Below are 18,515 nucleotides of genomic sequence, written 5' to 3' on the forward strand. Positions count from 1 at the left end.
GGAAGTAATGTCATCCAGGTTATCTTTAATGGAGCAGAAGACCTTTTGCATTGTGTCTGTTAGCTGCTGCATATTTAAGGACTCCACACTGGGTGGGGGCGGAGAGCAGCCTGCCACCGCCTGCCTAATCATATCCGTAGATCTAGGAGTGGCATTTGTAAAAACGGTCCAAACCCCAACCCTTTTTTGCTGCCAGTGACTTTAGTCAGATGACCCCCCCCCTCTGTGTGTCAGGAGCAGGTCTGTCCCACAGTGAATGTATTTTCCGGTATCCCAACGTAACAGAACCAGGAAAGTAGTGCAAGCCTTGCAAAAGGATCCTATAGTACCTTCCAGGTACGCTAGGGGCGTTGCACTCCCGCAGCAGTGATCATAGTGAGACTACCACCTACAACACCACACTGTGCTGCAGCAGCACGAACATCCAACCAGGTTTAGGCTGCTAAGGGGCCTCTGTTAGTGGGATACAAAAAGCACCTGTGGTAGTCTTATGACACTGCCCCATGATGGAGAATCAGCGCTCACCAAGGCTTCCCCCACCAAGTGCGTTATAGTAGTGGTATCGGTGCTCGCCGGCGGGCATGCACCACACTGTGCCAGTAATCCAACTGTCTTTCGCTGCAGAGCTGGCTGCCGGACGGCCAGGAAAACGCTGTTGCCCCAGAACACAGACCGCACTCCCCGTCACCGCCGCTGTTCCGGGAATGTGTAAAACCATCAGGCTCACATCAAGAGCAGTCCAATGGCCCAGGCCGCGGCACACTTGAAAAGCGCAGAAGACCCGGCCGTCAAGGGGTAGGTGAGCTCCACACGGCCCCTGCAATGGTGTCAGCCGGGACGCTGCTGCAATCCGCACGGTTGTGTGGTCCGAGGCAAGGACAAGCCTGGGGTCGGGTCACTGCATAGTGTTGCGGGCATCCTGCAGCTCCCACACCTCAGTCAGGCCGCACAGGACAGCAACAATCTTAGATCATACTGCTTCTGTTCTAGATATATAATGTAAAGCAGGGCCAGCAGTAGCTATACTGTGTGTTAAATGGGAAAGTTGGTGAAAACGTGGGCATCAATGATGCTGACATTTCCACCCCTTTTGGATGTCCTCCTGCAAATGTTTGTTCCCAAGTTGAAGGAATGTGTGGACACATCCCTTCACAAGGCCACAGAACTATTTGAACACTGCAGGTTTTTCAAGTAATACCTCTACCATTTGGATAAAAGTAAAAATTGGAGTATTTTTTATGAAGTGCTTCACCTCATAATCATGCAGTATTTACTACATGCAGTATTCTCACAAAATATTGCTTGCTTTTACCATCTGCCAAATAAAAACTGTGAGGTATTTCACCTCACAGTTTTTATTTGGTAGATGGTAAAAACAAGCAGTAGTTAAATTACCATCTATTTTTATTGTTACCACCAACGTTATAATGAGAAAATAAAGAAGGTGGTCATATTTTGCTTTATTTATGGACTATGAAAACAAGTTCTTTGTTTAGTAGCATTTTAATACACAATTACCGTTGGTTTTGAAATTATCAAGATACATGGTATTTGCATACTGCCCCATCATCACATATTGCTTTACAATATTTGATATGTGTACTCTGTCAGTCAGTGAAAGTAAGAAACACAGGAAGGTTTGATGTCCATGGCGGATGTTCACAATCCTAACGACACTGAATTGAAATGAAACATTTAACATATGGTATATCTAAATATTATATACCTGTTTTTCATAAGTCGTAGTTCTCTTTTCCTCGTGGCCTCTTCTGCTAGTTGCTGAGGACTGTGCATTGTTCCAGGTGATGCAGCCATTACAACCCCTTGTGGCAATCCACTTGAAGGAGTTCTAATTTGGTACGTTGGCATGTCTCCAGTGGCAGCTGTAACAGAAACTCTTATTTTATTTGTGCATAAAATGTTATTGAAACACTGCAGCAAGAATTCAGCCCACATTATACCTGTTGCTGACCCATAATTCTTTTAACATAACAAATGGTTTGTAACAATGTTAGTTTGACCACCATTCTAAAGTCCACACATATTGTATGCTTGTGAAGTGGTCACATAATGAGAAATGCCCAAACTGTATTATATTGCGTCCTGTGAAGTCAGATATGAAATGCTTACCAAAATTACACAAGACAAAGTATCCACATATTACACATTGCAAGGATAGACCTACTTTGTTACAGTTATCTTAGGATGCTAAGTTTGAGAAATGTGTCAATATAATGTTACTCAGACAAATGTATGAATAAAGTCCAGAAAATATGAAAGGTGGGAACATCAATAAAATAATGTCCCAAGACGATGGAGTAATTGCATTGCCTATGCATACATTTGTTTTTGTATTTGCTTTACTTTTAAAATGCATATCTATGCCATATTGTCCTACGACACACCACACAAACATGACCAAAAGTCATACAACAAAAGACCAGGTATATTGAGATTGCAATTGGGTTGTTTCCAAAATGAAAAACAAAGGGTCCAAGGTGATTTAAAAAAAATCACCCAGACCCTTCTCAACATGTGCGTTTAAAAACGAAATCACAAATCTCAAGAATTAAAGCTTTGAAAGCCAGAGTACCCTACCCCATATGGTAAGTCCAGATGTGAGAAGGAGAAGTAGGTCAGCCCGAAAGATCCAACTCATTGTAAATTACTTGTTTTGATGTATATGATATGATATGATAGTGATCAGTGTGCAATACAAAAGCTTTGCTTAAAATATCTTTTTCATCAGTATGAGTGCACGATTCTCATATTTGCACTTATAATGCACGATTCCCAAAATATCTGATCATGCGTTGGTGCACTGACATGAAAGTTTGGGATCCTAAGATCATTGATGCATGAAGTTCTTACCATAACACTTAAAATGTGCTAGAGTTGCAATGTTAGTGTGATTCGAAAACACTTGTTTTTGGCTCAGCCTCCCCCGCATCCCCATTGTTACCTTGAATTTAATTACACTACGTTTAGAGAGTAACTGTTGCAGGCCAACAGAGGTTTGGGAGTTCATGGTCAGGTTGTCAGTGTGAATCTATGAACAAAAGAAATAATGACCAACACTGGGGCATGGGTGTTGACCTCTCGAAGATTACTGTGTAGATCAGCACAATAGCTGTCTGTGAACAGTTAGAGTGCGAATTTCAAAAATTGAGGGCGTGGGAAATGTTAAAAGTGGGTGAGAAACATTTGGGACCCCAATTTGTCAGAGATCCGAAGAAACTGGAATCCTATAACTTGAGTAGTTCGTTTTGGAACTAGATATGGACTTTATTCACTGGGAATCTTTCCGTATGGGCTAAGGATCTGCTTTAGAGACTACAGAGCCCTCTATAAATCAATTAACATCACCCATTGGGATAAAGGAAATAAATATTTGGTTTCTTGGAAAGTATTGATCATGGACATCAAGAGGAGTGGATTTGGCCTTCCCTTGATGGAGCGTTTCCATAAGCCATTCCCACTGCACCCAATACACTATCTTTTGTAACTGGAAACCCATAGGGGCCATCCTCAGTGGGGTTGAAAAAGTAGGGCATGTGGCATAATGATATCTTTTTGCTGATTTGGATGAGTCTAAGGGCTTACTGAAGGAACCTCCTCCTGTCCTCAAATGCAGCTGGGGAGATTAAAAGACTGGCTCATGAGTAGTCGGGGCAATTTAGACTCGTGGGGATTACCCATTAGAGATGACTTAATGTACAATTTAAATACACAATCAAAGATTGAATTGGGGAGACCCAAGATGGCCATGCACCTGTGAACACCGCGGCACTGAGCTCCCGACCCGCAAATGTGTTGAAGCACCACAAACAGCAGTCTAAGCCCTCCCCTTACAGCACTGTGAGGGAAGACTTGGCAGAGGGAATAAAGGAAATAAGAAGAGACATTAACAAAATAGAGGAAAGAGTGGACACCAACGAACGTGCCATAGAGGAACTGACCGAAGATGCAAGGAATGGTCACATCCTCCTGGAAACCCTGGCGGCCGCTGCCCACAACCTAGAACTGCACGCAGAGGACTTAGAGAATAGATCCAGGAGATCCAATATACGGGTCAAATGCCTAACAGAGGAGACGCAAGATCAGGACCTAACCCAGGTACTCAATAGCATCTTCAGCTGCCTGTTGGATTCGGAAGCAGGCCCAGAGATCCAATTCTACAGGATCCACAGGGTGGGGCTCTGACCCGGCAGGAACCAGGGGCGAGAAATAAGGAAATAAGGGTGCCGGTAGAAACATACCAGCACTGTTTCCAGACCGGCACACTACAACTGTGCCTGCCGGCGCCATTGTGTGCCACAGGTCTGACCTCCCGGTTACAATGACGCCGGTAGGCACAGTTGTCATGGAAGCACCCGTGCTGGAAACGGTATTACAGTCAGACAGCAACCCTGATGAGGCCCATTGTATTAAAAAAAAATCTAGCTCAGCAAGTAAAGCACTTACTTCATTGGCTTGTGTGCAATCTTCCATCAATGGTCAAATCCTGTCATACTGACCCAGCACTTTTGTAAAGACTGGAGGGGGTATCTTCCACAACCATATAGAGGGCAGAAGTACAGAGGCACAGAGCTGCACAGCCAAGGTTCTCTATATGGTAGCTTGGACGTGCAATCAAGGCATAAGCTCTCAGGAGGTGATGCAGGCTGGTTGTTAAGTACAGTGATACCCCAAGGTCCCGCAAAGGAATATCCACACACCGTGATAGGTGATAAAACAGCTTATTTATATAAAATAAGGTTCAGATACTATATACAAAAATAATAATACACTTTGTACTCAGGCAGTTCTAATAATGGCAAAAATATATATACTCTATGTGGTACCACACAATAATTAGATTCATTAATAATGCACCAACTGGGGACAGTTCTTAAAAAGCATAGCAATTGCTGGACGTGGCCTGGAGCGCCATCGATGTGGCTGCTCCTCTACTGGCCTCCATGAGAAGCCCAATTTTCAACTAAAAAGCTGCAGTTTCCGTGTCCAAATCACCCGGAGAGAAGAATGTTCAAGGAGCAGAATGCCTTGGGCGCAGTGAGGAGTGAGCTGAGTTCCTAACGCTCATCCATTCTCCCAGCCGAAGCGGATTCCCGGAGGGCCCGCCTTTGAGAAATCCCAAAATGGCGGGCGGCCATCATGAGCTGGAGGGGAGAGGACGCTGCGCCTTCATGTCTGGCTAACCTGGCTTGAGGAGTAACCGAGAGGCAACTACCTTTGCTCTGCAGTCTACAAATCGACGGATCGTCTTCCAGGACCAGCCACCACAGCTGAGGAAGAGCTGAAGCTTCATCTGGCTTTGTGGGAGGGAGGTGTGGCGCTTAATTGCCCTGCGCAGTGTGAGTCCACTGTCCTCGGCTCCTGTGCGGGTCTCACGGCGGGGAGTGAGGGCTTCAGATCCCCGGCCCCTCGTCAAACAGCGAGCTCGCACTGCAGCGTTTACAACGCAAATAGGCTTCACGTCGCTCACGGCAGTGGGGTGTCTTCTCGGCTGCGGGTCTCTTGCTGCAACTGTGGCAACCTCGGCATTATCAAGAGCATTGAGGACATGGACAGTGATCCCCCGGCCTCCCGCAGCATATGAAGTGATGTTCCCCGGTCGCCAGGCACCACGGGTGACCGGAACCTACCTCCCCCAAATACCGCTGAGCTCCTCTCTTCGATCCGCAGCTAACCTTTAAGAGGGTGCCTCCTTCATTAAATGTACTGCCCAGCCCGCTCTGGACCTCATTTCTTTGCTGTATTACCGCTGCTGGCAATGGAGCAGAAGGGAGCTACCAGTACTCAGCGCCACATGGCGATGCAATCCCCGCTCCCTAAGCGTGTTAGACAGCTGGCTTAGACCGACCCTACTTCTCTGCCCCAAAGACCAGGAACCCCACTGGAACTGGTTAACTAAAGCGAACATGATGGGTGCAACTTCTCTGAGCTCCACTGCCTGACTCCAGTCCCCGACTATGTCCATTTGCTTGCTGGAGGTACTGCGCCAACCTGGTAGCAGGATCATTCGGTCCCGACAGAAGCACGGTAATCTAACTAGGGGATAATCTTGGGCCCGGGGAAGGAATACCCTCACCTAACTAAGGCACACTGAACTGGGAGCTTGGATTTCTAGCTGCTCTCCTTGCCTCCCCCCCCAGTTGCCAGTGGGAGGAAAGAAAGGTTGTACCCTCAATGGCATCTTAACCGCTCCTGACACAGCTCCAAGAACCAGCTGGCCTAGCTGCTCACTCCGAATTCAGAGAGGCCTCTTGCTAACAAAAGAAGCAGCACTCCCTGCAGTAGTGGATGTCCTGGAGCTGAAGCTCATTCTAACCTCTGCTATGTTTGGCCTGTGCCTCTAAGAGCCTACTCCACAGGAACTGGAAGGGACAACCGCCCCCTCACTCTGAGCAAGAAAAGTCTTGGGTGTTCCCATTCGCCACACCTGAGGGCAACACATCAAATCCCACTGGGATCCCGCAACAATGTCCAAACGTGCTGACATAAATCCTCCAAAAGTGCTGACATCACCACTATGTTGCTCCCGGTTGAAAAGGAGAAAAAGCCTGAATCACAGAAGTCCTCGCCGCAAACGTCCTCTGATGGTGCTGGCCAACTGGCAATCAAGGGGGACATTCAAGCCTTTATGCTGCACATTATAGCCGAATTTAGATCCTGTATGGCGGAGTTCTCTACTAAGTTGGAACAGACGGAGCAGAGGGTCGTGGAGGTGGAACAAAGAGTGGGGGAAGTGGAGGACTTAGCCCAATAACACTCAACGACTCTCCTGGAGGTACAACACACTATCCAGACCCTAATCAACAGAAATGAGATTCTAGAATATAAGCAGGAGGACCTTGAGAACAGGGCGCAATGAAACCTTTTTCAGTCCTTGCTGCCACACCTGGATAAATCTCAACTCATGCTGGACCAAACCCATAGACTCCGGCCCGGACGAGGGGTGGATACGGATTCCCCCCCCAGATGTCATCACCCGGGTCCATTTGTATACAACGAAGGAGGCTATTATGGCGATTTGTCGAGACAAATTAACTTTGCAGGGGCCCCCCCTCCAGATCGTCCAGGACCTGGCCATGGTGGCAATACAAAAGCAGAGGGCTTTAAGGCCCTTAACATTATTTCTTCGGGACCAACATGTTAGATACCGATGGCTATTCCCAACTGCGCTCCAATTCTCTTACAAAGGGGTATCCCGGGCGATCGGACAACTGGAAGACACAGAATCGATCCTACGTCCCAACTCACCTGGGGGGGCGGGTGGTGTCTCGCCTGACTCACAGGGAGGTGGCACTGAGAAGTCCCCCCGTAAACCAAAACGCATGTCTTGAACAAAGGTGCAGAAAGGCCGGAATGCAATGTGACCTCCATTCGGAACCCAACGAGCTAAAAAACAAGGAGCTGCCGCAGCATTGAAGATCGTCTCTTCCATGAGCTTCTGATCTCGTAAAGTCAGTCCAGCTGACTCTGGAACACAAAAGAACGCAAAGTAACGGCTTACCTGCATAAGGTTACTCACGGCCCATGCCCAACTCCAAGGTGGATGACACCAGAAAGCCTTTGGAGTGATTTCCAAACCAATTTGCTTCAGTTGATTTGGGAAGTCATTAACAAAGAAGGGTTGGCTTCCCATAAGTTTACTGTTAAGGCTTCACCTTGGAAGCTTAAGTTAAAACCCTGGTTGCACTACAGAGGCAGGATGAGAAAGGACATGGATGGCGGCTGAGTCACGCCCGGTTCCTGCCCCTCACCCGCAGAACATAAAGACCCCCAAGGAACCCCCACCACATCAGATGTTGAACTTTATCTCGTTAAACATAAAGGGCCTGAATTCCCACTTCAAACGGGAATCCGCAATTCTTCTTACATGAAACACACTTGCTGCTGCTGGACTTCACTCGCCTTCACAGTGGTCACTTTCCGCTCCAGTACCTTGCTTCTAATGGGACCAAAAGGGGGGGCACCGCCACCATCCTATCCGCCAGGAATGTCCAGTTCAAGGCCCTGGGGACACTACTGTGCCCGGAGGGGCGATTCACAGCATCAAAGGCTTTGTATATGGACAGCTCTATTCTTTCATCTCAGTCTATGCCCCCAACAAGGATCAGGAAGTATTCTACGAGACTCTTGGCAATTCCCTTCTCCCCTTTGTCGAGGGCCAGATAATCACAGGAGCAGACTTTAATGGGGTCCCTGAACTCCTATGGGACAGATCGCACCTCCCGGCCTTTAAACTCGCCATAAAACTGCTCCACCTGTTCCGGACACTAGGGGTGGTAGACTCATGGCGGGAGCTCCACCCAGGCGAAAAAGACATCTCCTTCTTCTCATATGTTCACAGGACATCCTCCCGAATAGACCTTATGCTGACCTCCTCACAAATTCTCGCCTTTGTAGATCAAGTAGCCATTGGAACCAAGGTGCTCTCGGATCATGCCCCGGTCAAACTGATGCTTCGAGCCCACAATCCTGATCCATCTCTGAGACGCTGCTGGACCCTATACGATCCCATCCTGAATGAGATGCCGCTGAGGGACTCCATTGCTAAAATGATCGGAAACTTCTTTTAGGAAAACCTGGAAGACCCGTCCCCTGCTAATACCTGGCCATGAAAGCGGTAGAGAGGGGAGAGTTAATTCCACAGGGGGCTGCATAACAAACGCAAACAGCAGGCCCGCATGAAGCTAGAAGAGGAGGTCCAAAGGGCTGAGGCCCATCACAAAGGAAAGGGACGGTCCCAAAAGACCCAACGCGCTCTACAGACAGCCTGGAAGAAGCAGGAGGCCTATTATGCGGAGGAGACAGCACACTTGCTGGCCAAGTCCAACCAAGCCTACTACGCTAAAAACAACAAAGCAAACACATTCCTTGGGGAGAAATTGGCTAAGACAAAGCGAAAGAACACCATAGTGGGCCTCTGAGATCCCCAGGGCTGGGTCCAATACGCTGATAGGGATAAACTACAACTGGCAGCGACCCATCTTGCCGAAACGATGTCGACAGCGCCACGAGACAAGGCAGAACAGACAAAATACCTGCAGGGAGCCACCCTTCCACGACTTGAAGAGCCCAACAGGGAGGGAATGGACGCAGCGATCACAGGTGAGGAGGTGGAGGCTGTCATTAAGTCTCTGAAGCCTAGAGCCCCTTCCCCCGATGGGTTCATGACAAAATTGTACAAACTGTTCCGCCCCCAGCTAGTGACCCCATTAACAGCCTTCTTTAACTCATTTGGCATCTCTGGCTCTGTCACCCCATATATCAAGAATCCATAACCATGCTTGTCCTTAAAACCAGCAAAGACCCCAGTGAAAAAAGCTCATATAGGCCCATCTCCCTACTAAACATTGATACTAACATTTATTCTAAAGTTCTGGCGAATTCCCTGGCCTCCGCCTTGCCCATGCTGGTCGATTCAGATAAGACGCGGTTCATACTGAATAGATCAACTGGAGACAACATCCGTAGAGCCCTAAACTTAGTGGACATAGCGGGCCAAGATTTTCATAAATTGGCCCTGCTGGTGCTGGGCGTCACCAAGGCCTTTGACAAAGTAGACTGGACCTTCCTACGACTCACCCTGGAAGCTTTTCATTTTGGCCGAAGCTTCTGTAAACTGGACCTGGCCAACTACCAGTCCCCAAAGACCCTTCTCCGGGTTAATCACTACCTCTCCGAACCGATCTCCCTGACCTGTGGGACCAGACAGGGATGCCCATAGTCCCCCCTTTTGTTTGCGCTACTAATGGAGTCACTCGGCCAGCTGATTCGAATGGATCCAAGCATCAAAGGCCTCCCTGTTGTCACCTCCCAGCACAAGATCTCACTTTATGCTGGTGACGTACTGTTATCTATAACAGATATCCGTCCCTCCTTGATTTCAGCTCTCCAGGAGCTCAACAGATTTGGGAGGGTTTCAGGATTTGCCATCAACTATGGTAAATCGACTGCCTTGGGACTAGGCTTGGAGCCAGAGGAACGGGAGGGCCTGAGGCCCCTATGCCCGATCCATTGGAGTAGACATCTATCCCATACCTGGGAGTCCAGATCCCGGCCCGTCCTAAAGAGGTATATTTATTGTAAGGGAGAATTCTCATTTTATGGCTAATTTCCATTACCTTTAGAGTCCCCCAGCAGCTTTGCTGGATTTGAATGGTTTGTTTATTTTTACCTGCTAAGAGTGAGACTCTTTTTCCCACTCTTAGGCATGTTTGCTATGTGTGTTCTAGGCTATTTCTGTGTTTAATGTCTATGGGATTTTCTCAACCCCATAGGAGCCATCTTTATTCACATGAGTTACACAGCACCCTCAGTGCAGTGACACAGGGGTGTCATAGCGACCCCCAAACATAGACTCCATACCCTGGGACTGACTACTGTCTCCCAGGGCATGTAAAGTCCCAATTGACTTTACTAGTCAATTTTTATGAACTTAACCAGTACAACCCATCTTACTATGGAGGGACTGGAAAGGGTTAATAGTTTTTCCCTTAGGTTAATTTTCGAGAGGGTACCGTACAGTCCCTCTCTCAAAAGTTTCTGGCTGGTGGCAGTGGTTACTACCATAAATATTCGAATATTTCCCTATGGGAATTTCCAATTGTTCGAGGCTACCACTTTTTCTGACATCCTCTACCATACCGCTGGTGCATTTTAATATTAACTTTACTCTGGTAGGTTTTATTTGCCAGAACTTTAATATAACTTCTTTCTTGTGTCTTTCTCTAAACTCCTAGCCCAGGTCGGGATACTTTGTTAGTCGGTTTGGCGGGCTTCTACCGAGAAGCCCTCCTTTCGGCGCCACTGAGTCTGGGGTGGGTCCATTGTGTGGGAGGGGGAGTAGGACCCCTGAACAGGGTTGCCTCCGCAACCCATGTCGCACTCTATCCTGATAGACTGGAGGATCTCCCGCCAAGATGACCACTCCACTGTGTGAGTGACAGCTAGACTGTGTGAATGGGGATCTTTTTGCATAAAAGCAGGGTCCTGAGGACTGGAAGAAGAAGATGTCGCCACTGGAACTAAGAATCCAAAGACATCTGCAACGACTGAACCACCGGTGAAGCCCTGTTGCAGTGTCTGACCACTTTTCTCCACACGACAAGAGAAGATCTTCACCTGCAAGAGCCTTCTTCCCTTGCGCTGATGGGGCCAACCAGTTTGCCAATCGCATTCCCGGACCTGCCTTGGTCGAATCCCCTGTACCCTGTACCCATAGGCCAGATAGCCAGGCACCAGTCCACCCAGACCGCGATTTAAAGGAGCGTACCTTTTATTCGTCGGGCAGCACCGCGGCTGGTTTCTTCCCTGCGTAGTGCAGTAACTCGAACCTTCCTCCACGACGAGAGCTTCTCTTCCTCTGCTGGCTCACCCGAACTGCAGGAACTACCAGGAACAACCGCCACCGCAGGAGCCACTTTTTCATTTAAAGGTACATTGTTCCGCCACGCCGCCCTTTCTTCGCGGTAGCATTAAAGGTGCTTTAAATCCTTTACCTACTTGTTGGGTTGGCCGCCCCTCTCTCTTAACATTGTCTTTTCAACTTCTGCAACCACCTTTTCAAATGTGTTAACCAAAGACTTGACTGCAGCTACAAGAACATTTTGCTCCTGGGCCCTTGCCCTGTACCACTGACTCTGGCACAGGCCTACTGACTCTGGTCACATTTGTTAGATCTGCTTTTGTTAGATTGATTCTCACTGAGAACTGTGTTGGTGCACCTACTTCTTCTAACTACCCTTTTCTTCCCCTTTCTAAACCTTGTGAAATGCCATTTTGCTCAGTTTTTATTTAAGTATTGCTTATACTGATGCACTGCCTTGCTTAAACTGTTTCACAAATTGATGGGAAGTGTTGCTAGGGTGTGCAAGAAGTTGTTCCTATATAACTTATGCTTTCCCTCCCTTGTGAGGAATTGTTAGAGGATCTCTTGTGTGTAGTTGTCACTGTGCCGTTTTGCTCAGTTTTCACTCTGGTTCACTTGGTCTACAATTCAACTTGGGAGTGTGTATATTTTTCCTTTGACTTAACTTAACTTGCTTGATGACTGTGATACATGTGTTTTATTAGGAGTGTATAAAATAAATATATATATACTTTTTAAATACAAAGTGTTGGTCAGTGTTTCCTTGTTCCAAAGCCTAGTGGGCCTATTGTGTAAACCCTGAATATTGCTCATCTCCCTCTTGAGATAAGTCTGACTGCTCAGCCACAGCTACCAACTAAATCTTTGTGGTACAGACCGATACCAAAGGGGATTTATTGCTCTCACCTGTAGTCCTAATCTGGTGTAGTGCACCCTAAGGGAACTGCACTGGATTCTGCCTAACACAGGTGGACAGCGGTGGGATAAAAGTATTGGATTTACATTTTAGAGTTCTGCTAGATCCTTGGTTCAACTAACCACAAGGCTAACTCACAAAAAGTTTATTTTAAAAACAAAGTCAAAAGTATGGAAAGTTACAGCCAGGAGACCCTCCTTACTAATACTGCTGATGATTTAAGGGATATGTGTAGACAGAAAGGTCTTCCTGTCAAAGGCAAGAAATTAGAAATGATCGATAGACTGTTAGAGAAACAAAGTCTGGATAGTGGTGCTGTAGTGCCCACTACTCCAGCAAATGTGGCAAACAGTAATGAGGATAATGTTGAAGATGTTATTGTTGAGACAGATGAGGAAGAGGAGGATAACAATGTCACCCCCTCTGGCCCTCTACCTGCTCAAAGGCCTCAACCTGTGGCTACTGGATCTTTACCAGGTCCCACATTAAGTCCTGAATTTATCTCTCTAGAAAAAATGAGACTTGAACTTGAATTCAAAAGAATTAGTCCCAAACTGAACAGAGACATCAAGAACTAAGGCTCAAAGAAATGGACCTCAACCATGAGCTTGAGATGAAGAAATTGTCTTTGGAAAATGCTTCTCTCCCCGAATCTTCTAGATCTTCCAGTCCAAAAAGACCTTGGAGGCCTAAAGAGATTGTGGGTATGTATGAACCTAAGTTGGATGTATTAGATTGGCTTGCTATGTTTGAATATAATCAGGGGCTCCAGGATATCACAGGGAATCAGTTCATCCCCTGGTTATTCTCTAGGCTTCCCCATGTTGCATCTGATGTGGTAATGGAGTTGGGGGAGGTGGATAGGATGGATTATGAATGTGTAAAGCAAGCTTTGATATCTAGATTTCGGAAGACTCCTTCCCAGTAGCTTAAGAGGTTTAGGACCCTCAAAAAGCATGATAGTACCCCTTGGGCTACTTGGGTGAATGAGTGTTTGAAGAACTTAGAGGGATGGATTAAGAGTTGTAGAGTTAACACTTATGAAGGAATGAGAAATCTTGTTATGATGGAGTCTATCTATGATGCCCGCTCTCCTGAGCTCAGACAGCACTTGGCTGATTCAAAGGAATTAGATTCTAAGAAACTAGCCAAGGCTGCTGACTTGTGGGTTGCCAACCGGGCTACTCACAAGGATTCAGGGGTAACTCAGAAAAAGGATGAGGGAAAGCAGCCAAAGAAAGACAACAAAGAGAATTCGAATAATTCCAATTCCAAAAAGGGCCCCAAACAAAATTCTAAGGGTAAGCCACAAGGGAAACCTAATCAGGCTAGTGCACCTTCTGGTCCCAGACCAGAAGGAGGTCAGAACAAGCCACCATTCATAAAGACATTTGGGAAATGTTATGTTTGTGGCTCTACTGATCATGTGAAAGGGGATCCCAGATGTAAGGATAAACCTTCATGGGTCCACACTGTCTCCTTAGCCTTTGCTCCAGAGGAGGAAGTACATATGGTCAGTGGAAACTTTCAACTACTAGCTGAAGATCCCATTGGAGTCTCAGCTAGTGTATCTTTAGTATCTCTAGGGTTGTGGGAACAGCAGAATTTAGATGTGTATAATTTTATCCCTCCTAATACTAAAGAGTATTATAAAGACAGTGTCCTAGTCAATGGTCAGGAAACTCCTGCCATTGGAGACACTGGGGCCAGCATAACTGTGGTGGATGAATCTTTTTTCAAGGTGGAGGATGTTGCTAAGGCACCCAAAAGTCTCACCAAGTTAGCTGGAGGGCCTGTGCAGATGCTTCTCCAATTACCAGCTTTCATCCAGTGCAATGAAATGACTGTCAGGATACCTGTGAGTGTACAATCTGAAGTACCAGGAAGGGTGCTGTTGGGCAATGACCCGAAAGACCTGGGAGTAGTGTCAAGTACTCCCAGACCTCCTAGTAAGAGATTACAGGAGCTTACCAGACCTGCAAGGGAGAGGACATTGAGGGGCTCTCCTGAGGAGATGACAGAAAAAGAAATCACTCCTACTCCACTGGAGTTACTAACTGCTGTTTCAAAGCAACCAGAAGCAAAGGGGAAACCCAAGGCTCCAAAGAAGAAACCAGCAGAAGGCACTCCAGTGCTGCCAACCAGGAAATCTCCTAGGTTGTCAAAAATCACACCTGCGATTCCTCCTCCAGCTGAGTCTGAGAGGGAAGTACAACCCTGCGTGGTTGAACTAGAGCCTGATGATTCAGATCTAGTAGGAGGCCCGGAACTCATTGGAGATCTTGACCCTGTGGACCATCCTGAGCTGCAGTCTTTACTGGCAGAAGGTGGACACCAAAGGGCAGACTTCAGTAAGGGACAAAGAGAATGTCCAACTCTGGAAGGTATTCACCACCAGGCAGCTTCTCAGTTTGAAAGGCAAGAGCCTGGGAAGTATAGGTTACACTGGGAAGATGGCCTCTTCTACAGTGAACCAACAGAGTCACTCCCTGGGGACTACAAAAGACTTGTAGTACCTCAAGCAAACCAACTCCAATTCTTGCAACTAGCCCATGAGATACCTTTGGCTGGTCACTTGAGCTTCAAGAAGACCAAGGAAAGGCTCTCTCTCTACTTTTATTGGCCTAATTTTGGGGGCTGAGGTAGATAAGTATTGCAAGAGTTGCCACACTTGCCAAACTTCTGGTAAAAGTGGCTCCAAGAACGTGGCGCCTCTAATGCCTCTCCCTGTGGTGGGAGTACGATTTTAGAGGGTAGGAATCGACATTGTTGGTCCCCTTGATCCTCCAACTTCTCCAGGCAACAGGTTTATACTTGTTGTAGTAGACCATGCTACTAGGTTCCCTGAAGCAATTCCTATGAGGACTGTTACAGCTCCGGCTGTAGCTAAGGCCCTCCTTGGTATTTTTACCAGGGTTGGGTTTCCTAAGGAGGTAATATCCGACAGGGGGTCACATTTTATGTCCCACTACATGAAGGCCATGTGGAAAAACTGTGGAATTACCTACAAGTTCTCAACAGCATACCACCCTCAGACAAATGGGTTGGTAGAAAGGTTTAACAAAGCCATGAAGAGCATGATAAGAGCTTTAGAGGACCCTCTTAAGAAAAAGTGGGATCTTCTACTGCCATGCCTTCTCTTTGCATATAGAGAAGTCCCTCAGGAGGGAGTCGGATACAGTCCCTTTGAACTTCTCTATGGCCATCCGGTCAGAGGTCCATTGGCCCTGATCAAGGAGTGGTTGGAGAGTGCTCCTTCCCCCACGCCAGTCAGAGTCACCGACTATGTGATAGGACTCTGGAGGAGAATGTCACACATGATGGCTGAGGCAAGTGATAACTTGAAAGCAGGTCAGGCTCTTGTCAAGCATTGGCATGACCAGAAGGCCAACATGGTTGAGTTCGCTCAAGACCAGCTAGTTCTTGTTATGGTCCCAACAAGGCAGAGGGCCTTACAGGACAAATGGATGGGACCATTCAAGGTTGTGGGGAAACTTGGAGAGGTGAACTATTTGGTGGACTTAGGAAATCCTAAGGAGGCTCCTAGAGTCTTTCACATCAACCGTCTAAAAGCTTATGTCTCGAGACCAGAACTGGGATCTTTGCTTCTAGCTTCAGCTCAAGAGGAGGAGGAGAGTGAACCTCTACCTGACCTCCTCAGAGGCAAACCTTTGGATGAGAAAATAGAAGGAGCTAATCTCTCTTCTAATCTGACACCTGAGCAACAGGAGGAGTGCACAGTTTTGTTGAATCAATTTGCCTCCCTGTTTTCTCTAGCACCTGGCTTGATCCCTTGGGGCCAGCATGATATTCAAACTGGTGACTGTTTACCTGTCAAAAGCAGGGGCTACAGGATGTCAGAAAATGTAAGAGCCCACATCAAAGGAGAGGTCAACAAGATGCTTGATCTCGGGGTAATAGAGCCCTCTACTAGTCCATGGTCTAGCCCAGTTGTGTTAGTACCAAAGGCAGGATCCAAGGAGTTGAGATTCTGTGTGGACTATAGAGCTCTAAATGCAGTCACTAAGACTGATGCCCATCCTTTGCCAAGGACAGATGAGCTGGTGGATAGACTTGGTTCAGCCAAGTTCCTCAGCACATTTGATCTCACATCAGGCTATTGGCAAATAGCCCTGACTGACCATGCCAAGGAGAAAACTGCATTCTCCACCCCAGTTGGCTTATACCAATTTAAGATTATGGGCCTCATTACACGGTAGGCGGGAAGGGTTTACCGGTACCAGTATTTCACCGGTACCGGTAAACCCTTACCCCTTACTACGAGGTCCCTTTGCGGGTTGGAGAATTTAACACCTGCTTTTTGCAGGCGTTAAAAACCAACCCGCAAAGAGACCAGGGAGCTAATTATGGTACCGCAATTTGCGGTGCCGTAATTCGCACCTTCCCCATTCCCATTATGCCCTATGAGGCGAAAATGGGAATGTGGAAGGGCAATGGCGAACAGGGGAATTACCGCCCCACCAACCTTGGAATAGGGTGGTAATTCCCCTTTCCACCAAGGCGGTGCCGGTATTTTACCAGCATGGACCAAGGTGCTAATAGCACCTTGGTCCACCGCCGTCCGTGTAATGAGGCCCTATGCCTTTTGAATTAGAGAATGCACCTGCTACATTCCAAAGGATGGTCAATCAGGTTCTGAATGGGATGGAGGACTTCTGCATGGCATACTTGGATGACATTGCAGTGTTCAGCCCTACTTGGAAAGAACATGTTGACCACCTAGGATATGTTTTGCAGGCTCTTGAACAGGGCCATCTGACCATAAAAGTGAGCAAATGCCAAATTAGTCAGAGTAAAGTGGTCTACCTTGGGCATGAGGTAGGTGGTGGTGAAATAAGGCCTTTGTTCAGCAAGATTGAATCTGTGCAAAATTGGAAACCCTTTCTACTCAAACCCAAGTGAGAGCCTTCCTAGGCCTCACTAGGTATTACAGGAATTTCATTGAGAACTATGGATCCATAGCTTCTCCACTGAATGTAATCTCTTCTCCTAGGTTTCCTAAAAAGATCAAATGGAATGAGGAGTGCAATCAGGCCTTTGAAAGCCTGAAGAAAGCCCTTTGTCAAGCTCCAGTTCTCAGAGCCCCTGACTACCATCAACCCTTCATTGTACAAAGAGATGCTTCCAATATAGGTATAGGTGCAGTACACAGTCAACTGGATGAGAAAGGTAGGGAGCACCCCATTTGCTTAATCAGTAGGAAACTGAAGGAACCGGAAACCAGGTGGGCAACTATTGAGGGAGAATGCTTTGCCATTGTGTGGGCTTTGAAGACGTTTAGGCCATACTTGTATGGATCTACTTTTATCATTCAAACAGACCACCAACCCTTGAGATGGTTGATGCAAATGAAAGGGGAAAACACCAAACTGCTAAAATGTTCAATCTGCCTCCAAGGGTTTGATTTTACCATTGAGCACAGGTCAGGATGTCACCACCAAAATGCTGACGGTCTCTCTAGGATGCTTATAACCGACTAGAGGTAAGAGACTCATCCAGGAGTGGATTAGATCCTCCTGTCCCTTAGTCTGGGGGGTGGGCGGGGGCGAGTGCTAGGGAGAATTCTCATTCTATGGGTAATTTCGCTTACCTATAGAGTCCCCGAGCAGCTTTGCTGGATTTGAAGGGTTTGTTTCTTTTTACCTGCTAAGAGTGAGACTCCTTTTTGCCACTCTTAGGCATTTTTGCTATGTGTGTTCTAGGCTATTTTTGTATTTAATGCCTATGGGATCTTTCCAACCCCATAGGAACCATCTTTATTCACCTGTGTTACACAGCACCCTCAGTGCAGTGACACAGGGGTGTTGTAGCGACCCCCAAACATAGACTCCATACCCTGGGACTGACTACTGTCTCCCAGGGCATGTAAAGTCCCAATTGACTTTACTAGTCCATTTTTATGAACTTAACCAGTACGACCCATCTCACTATGGAGGTACTGGAAAGGGTTCATAGTTTTTCCCTTAGGTTCATTTTCGAGAGGGTACCGTACAGATCCTCTCTCAAAAGTTTCTGGCTGGCGGCAGTGGTTACTACCATAAATATTCAACCGTGAATATTTCCCTATGGGATTTTCCCATTGTTCGAAGCTACCACTTTTTCTGACCGCCTCTAACATACCGCCGGTGTATTTTAATATTAACTTTACTCACGTAGGTTTTATTTGCAAGAACTTTAATATAACTTCTTTCTCGT

The 18,515-nt window shown here is 47.0% G+C and overlaps 1 protein-coding gene across 7 annotated transcripts in view; it reads right to left on the reverse strand.

Moving 5' to 3' along the window:
• LOC138569762 (cAMP-responsive element modulator-like) overlaps positions 1-18,515 on the reverse strand; it is a 693,142-nt gene that overhangs the window by 252,452 nt on the left and 422,175 nt on the right. For all 7 annotated transcript variants that reach the window (XM_069648032.1, XM_069648030.1, XM_069648035.1 and 4 more), the window contains exon 2: positions 1,727-1,883. In XM_069648032.1, coding sequence (XP_069504133.1) covers positions 1,727-1,883 — 157 coding nt within the window. The remainder of the gene's footprint in view (positions 1-1,726; positions 1,884-18,515) is intronic.

The sequence above is a fragment of the Ambystoma mexicanum genome, chromosome 2q, assembly GCF_040938575.1.
Source record: "Ambystoma mexicanum isolate Mex_15411 chromosome 2q, UKY_AmexF1_1, whole genome shotgun sequence".
Lineage (NCBI taxonomy): Eukaryota > Metazoa > Chordata > Amphibia > Caudata > Ambystomatidae > Ambystoma > Ambystoma mexicanum.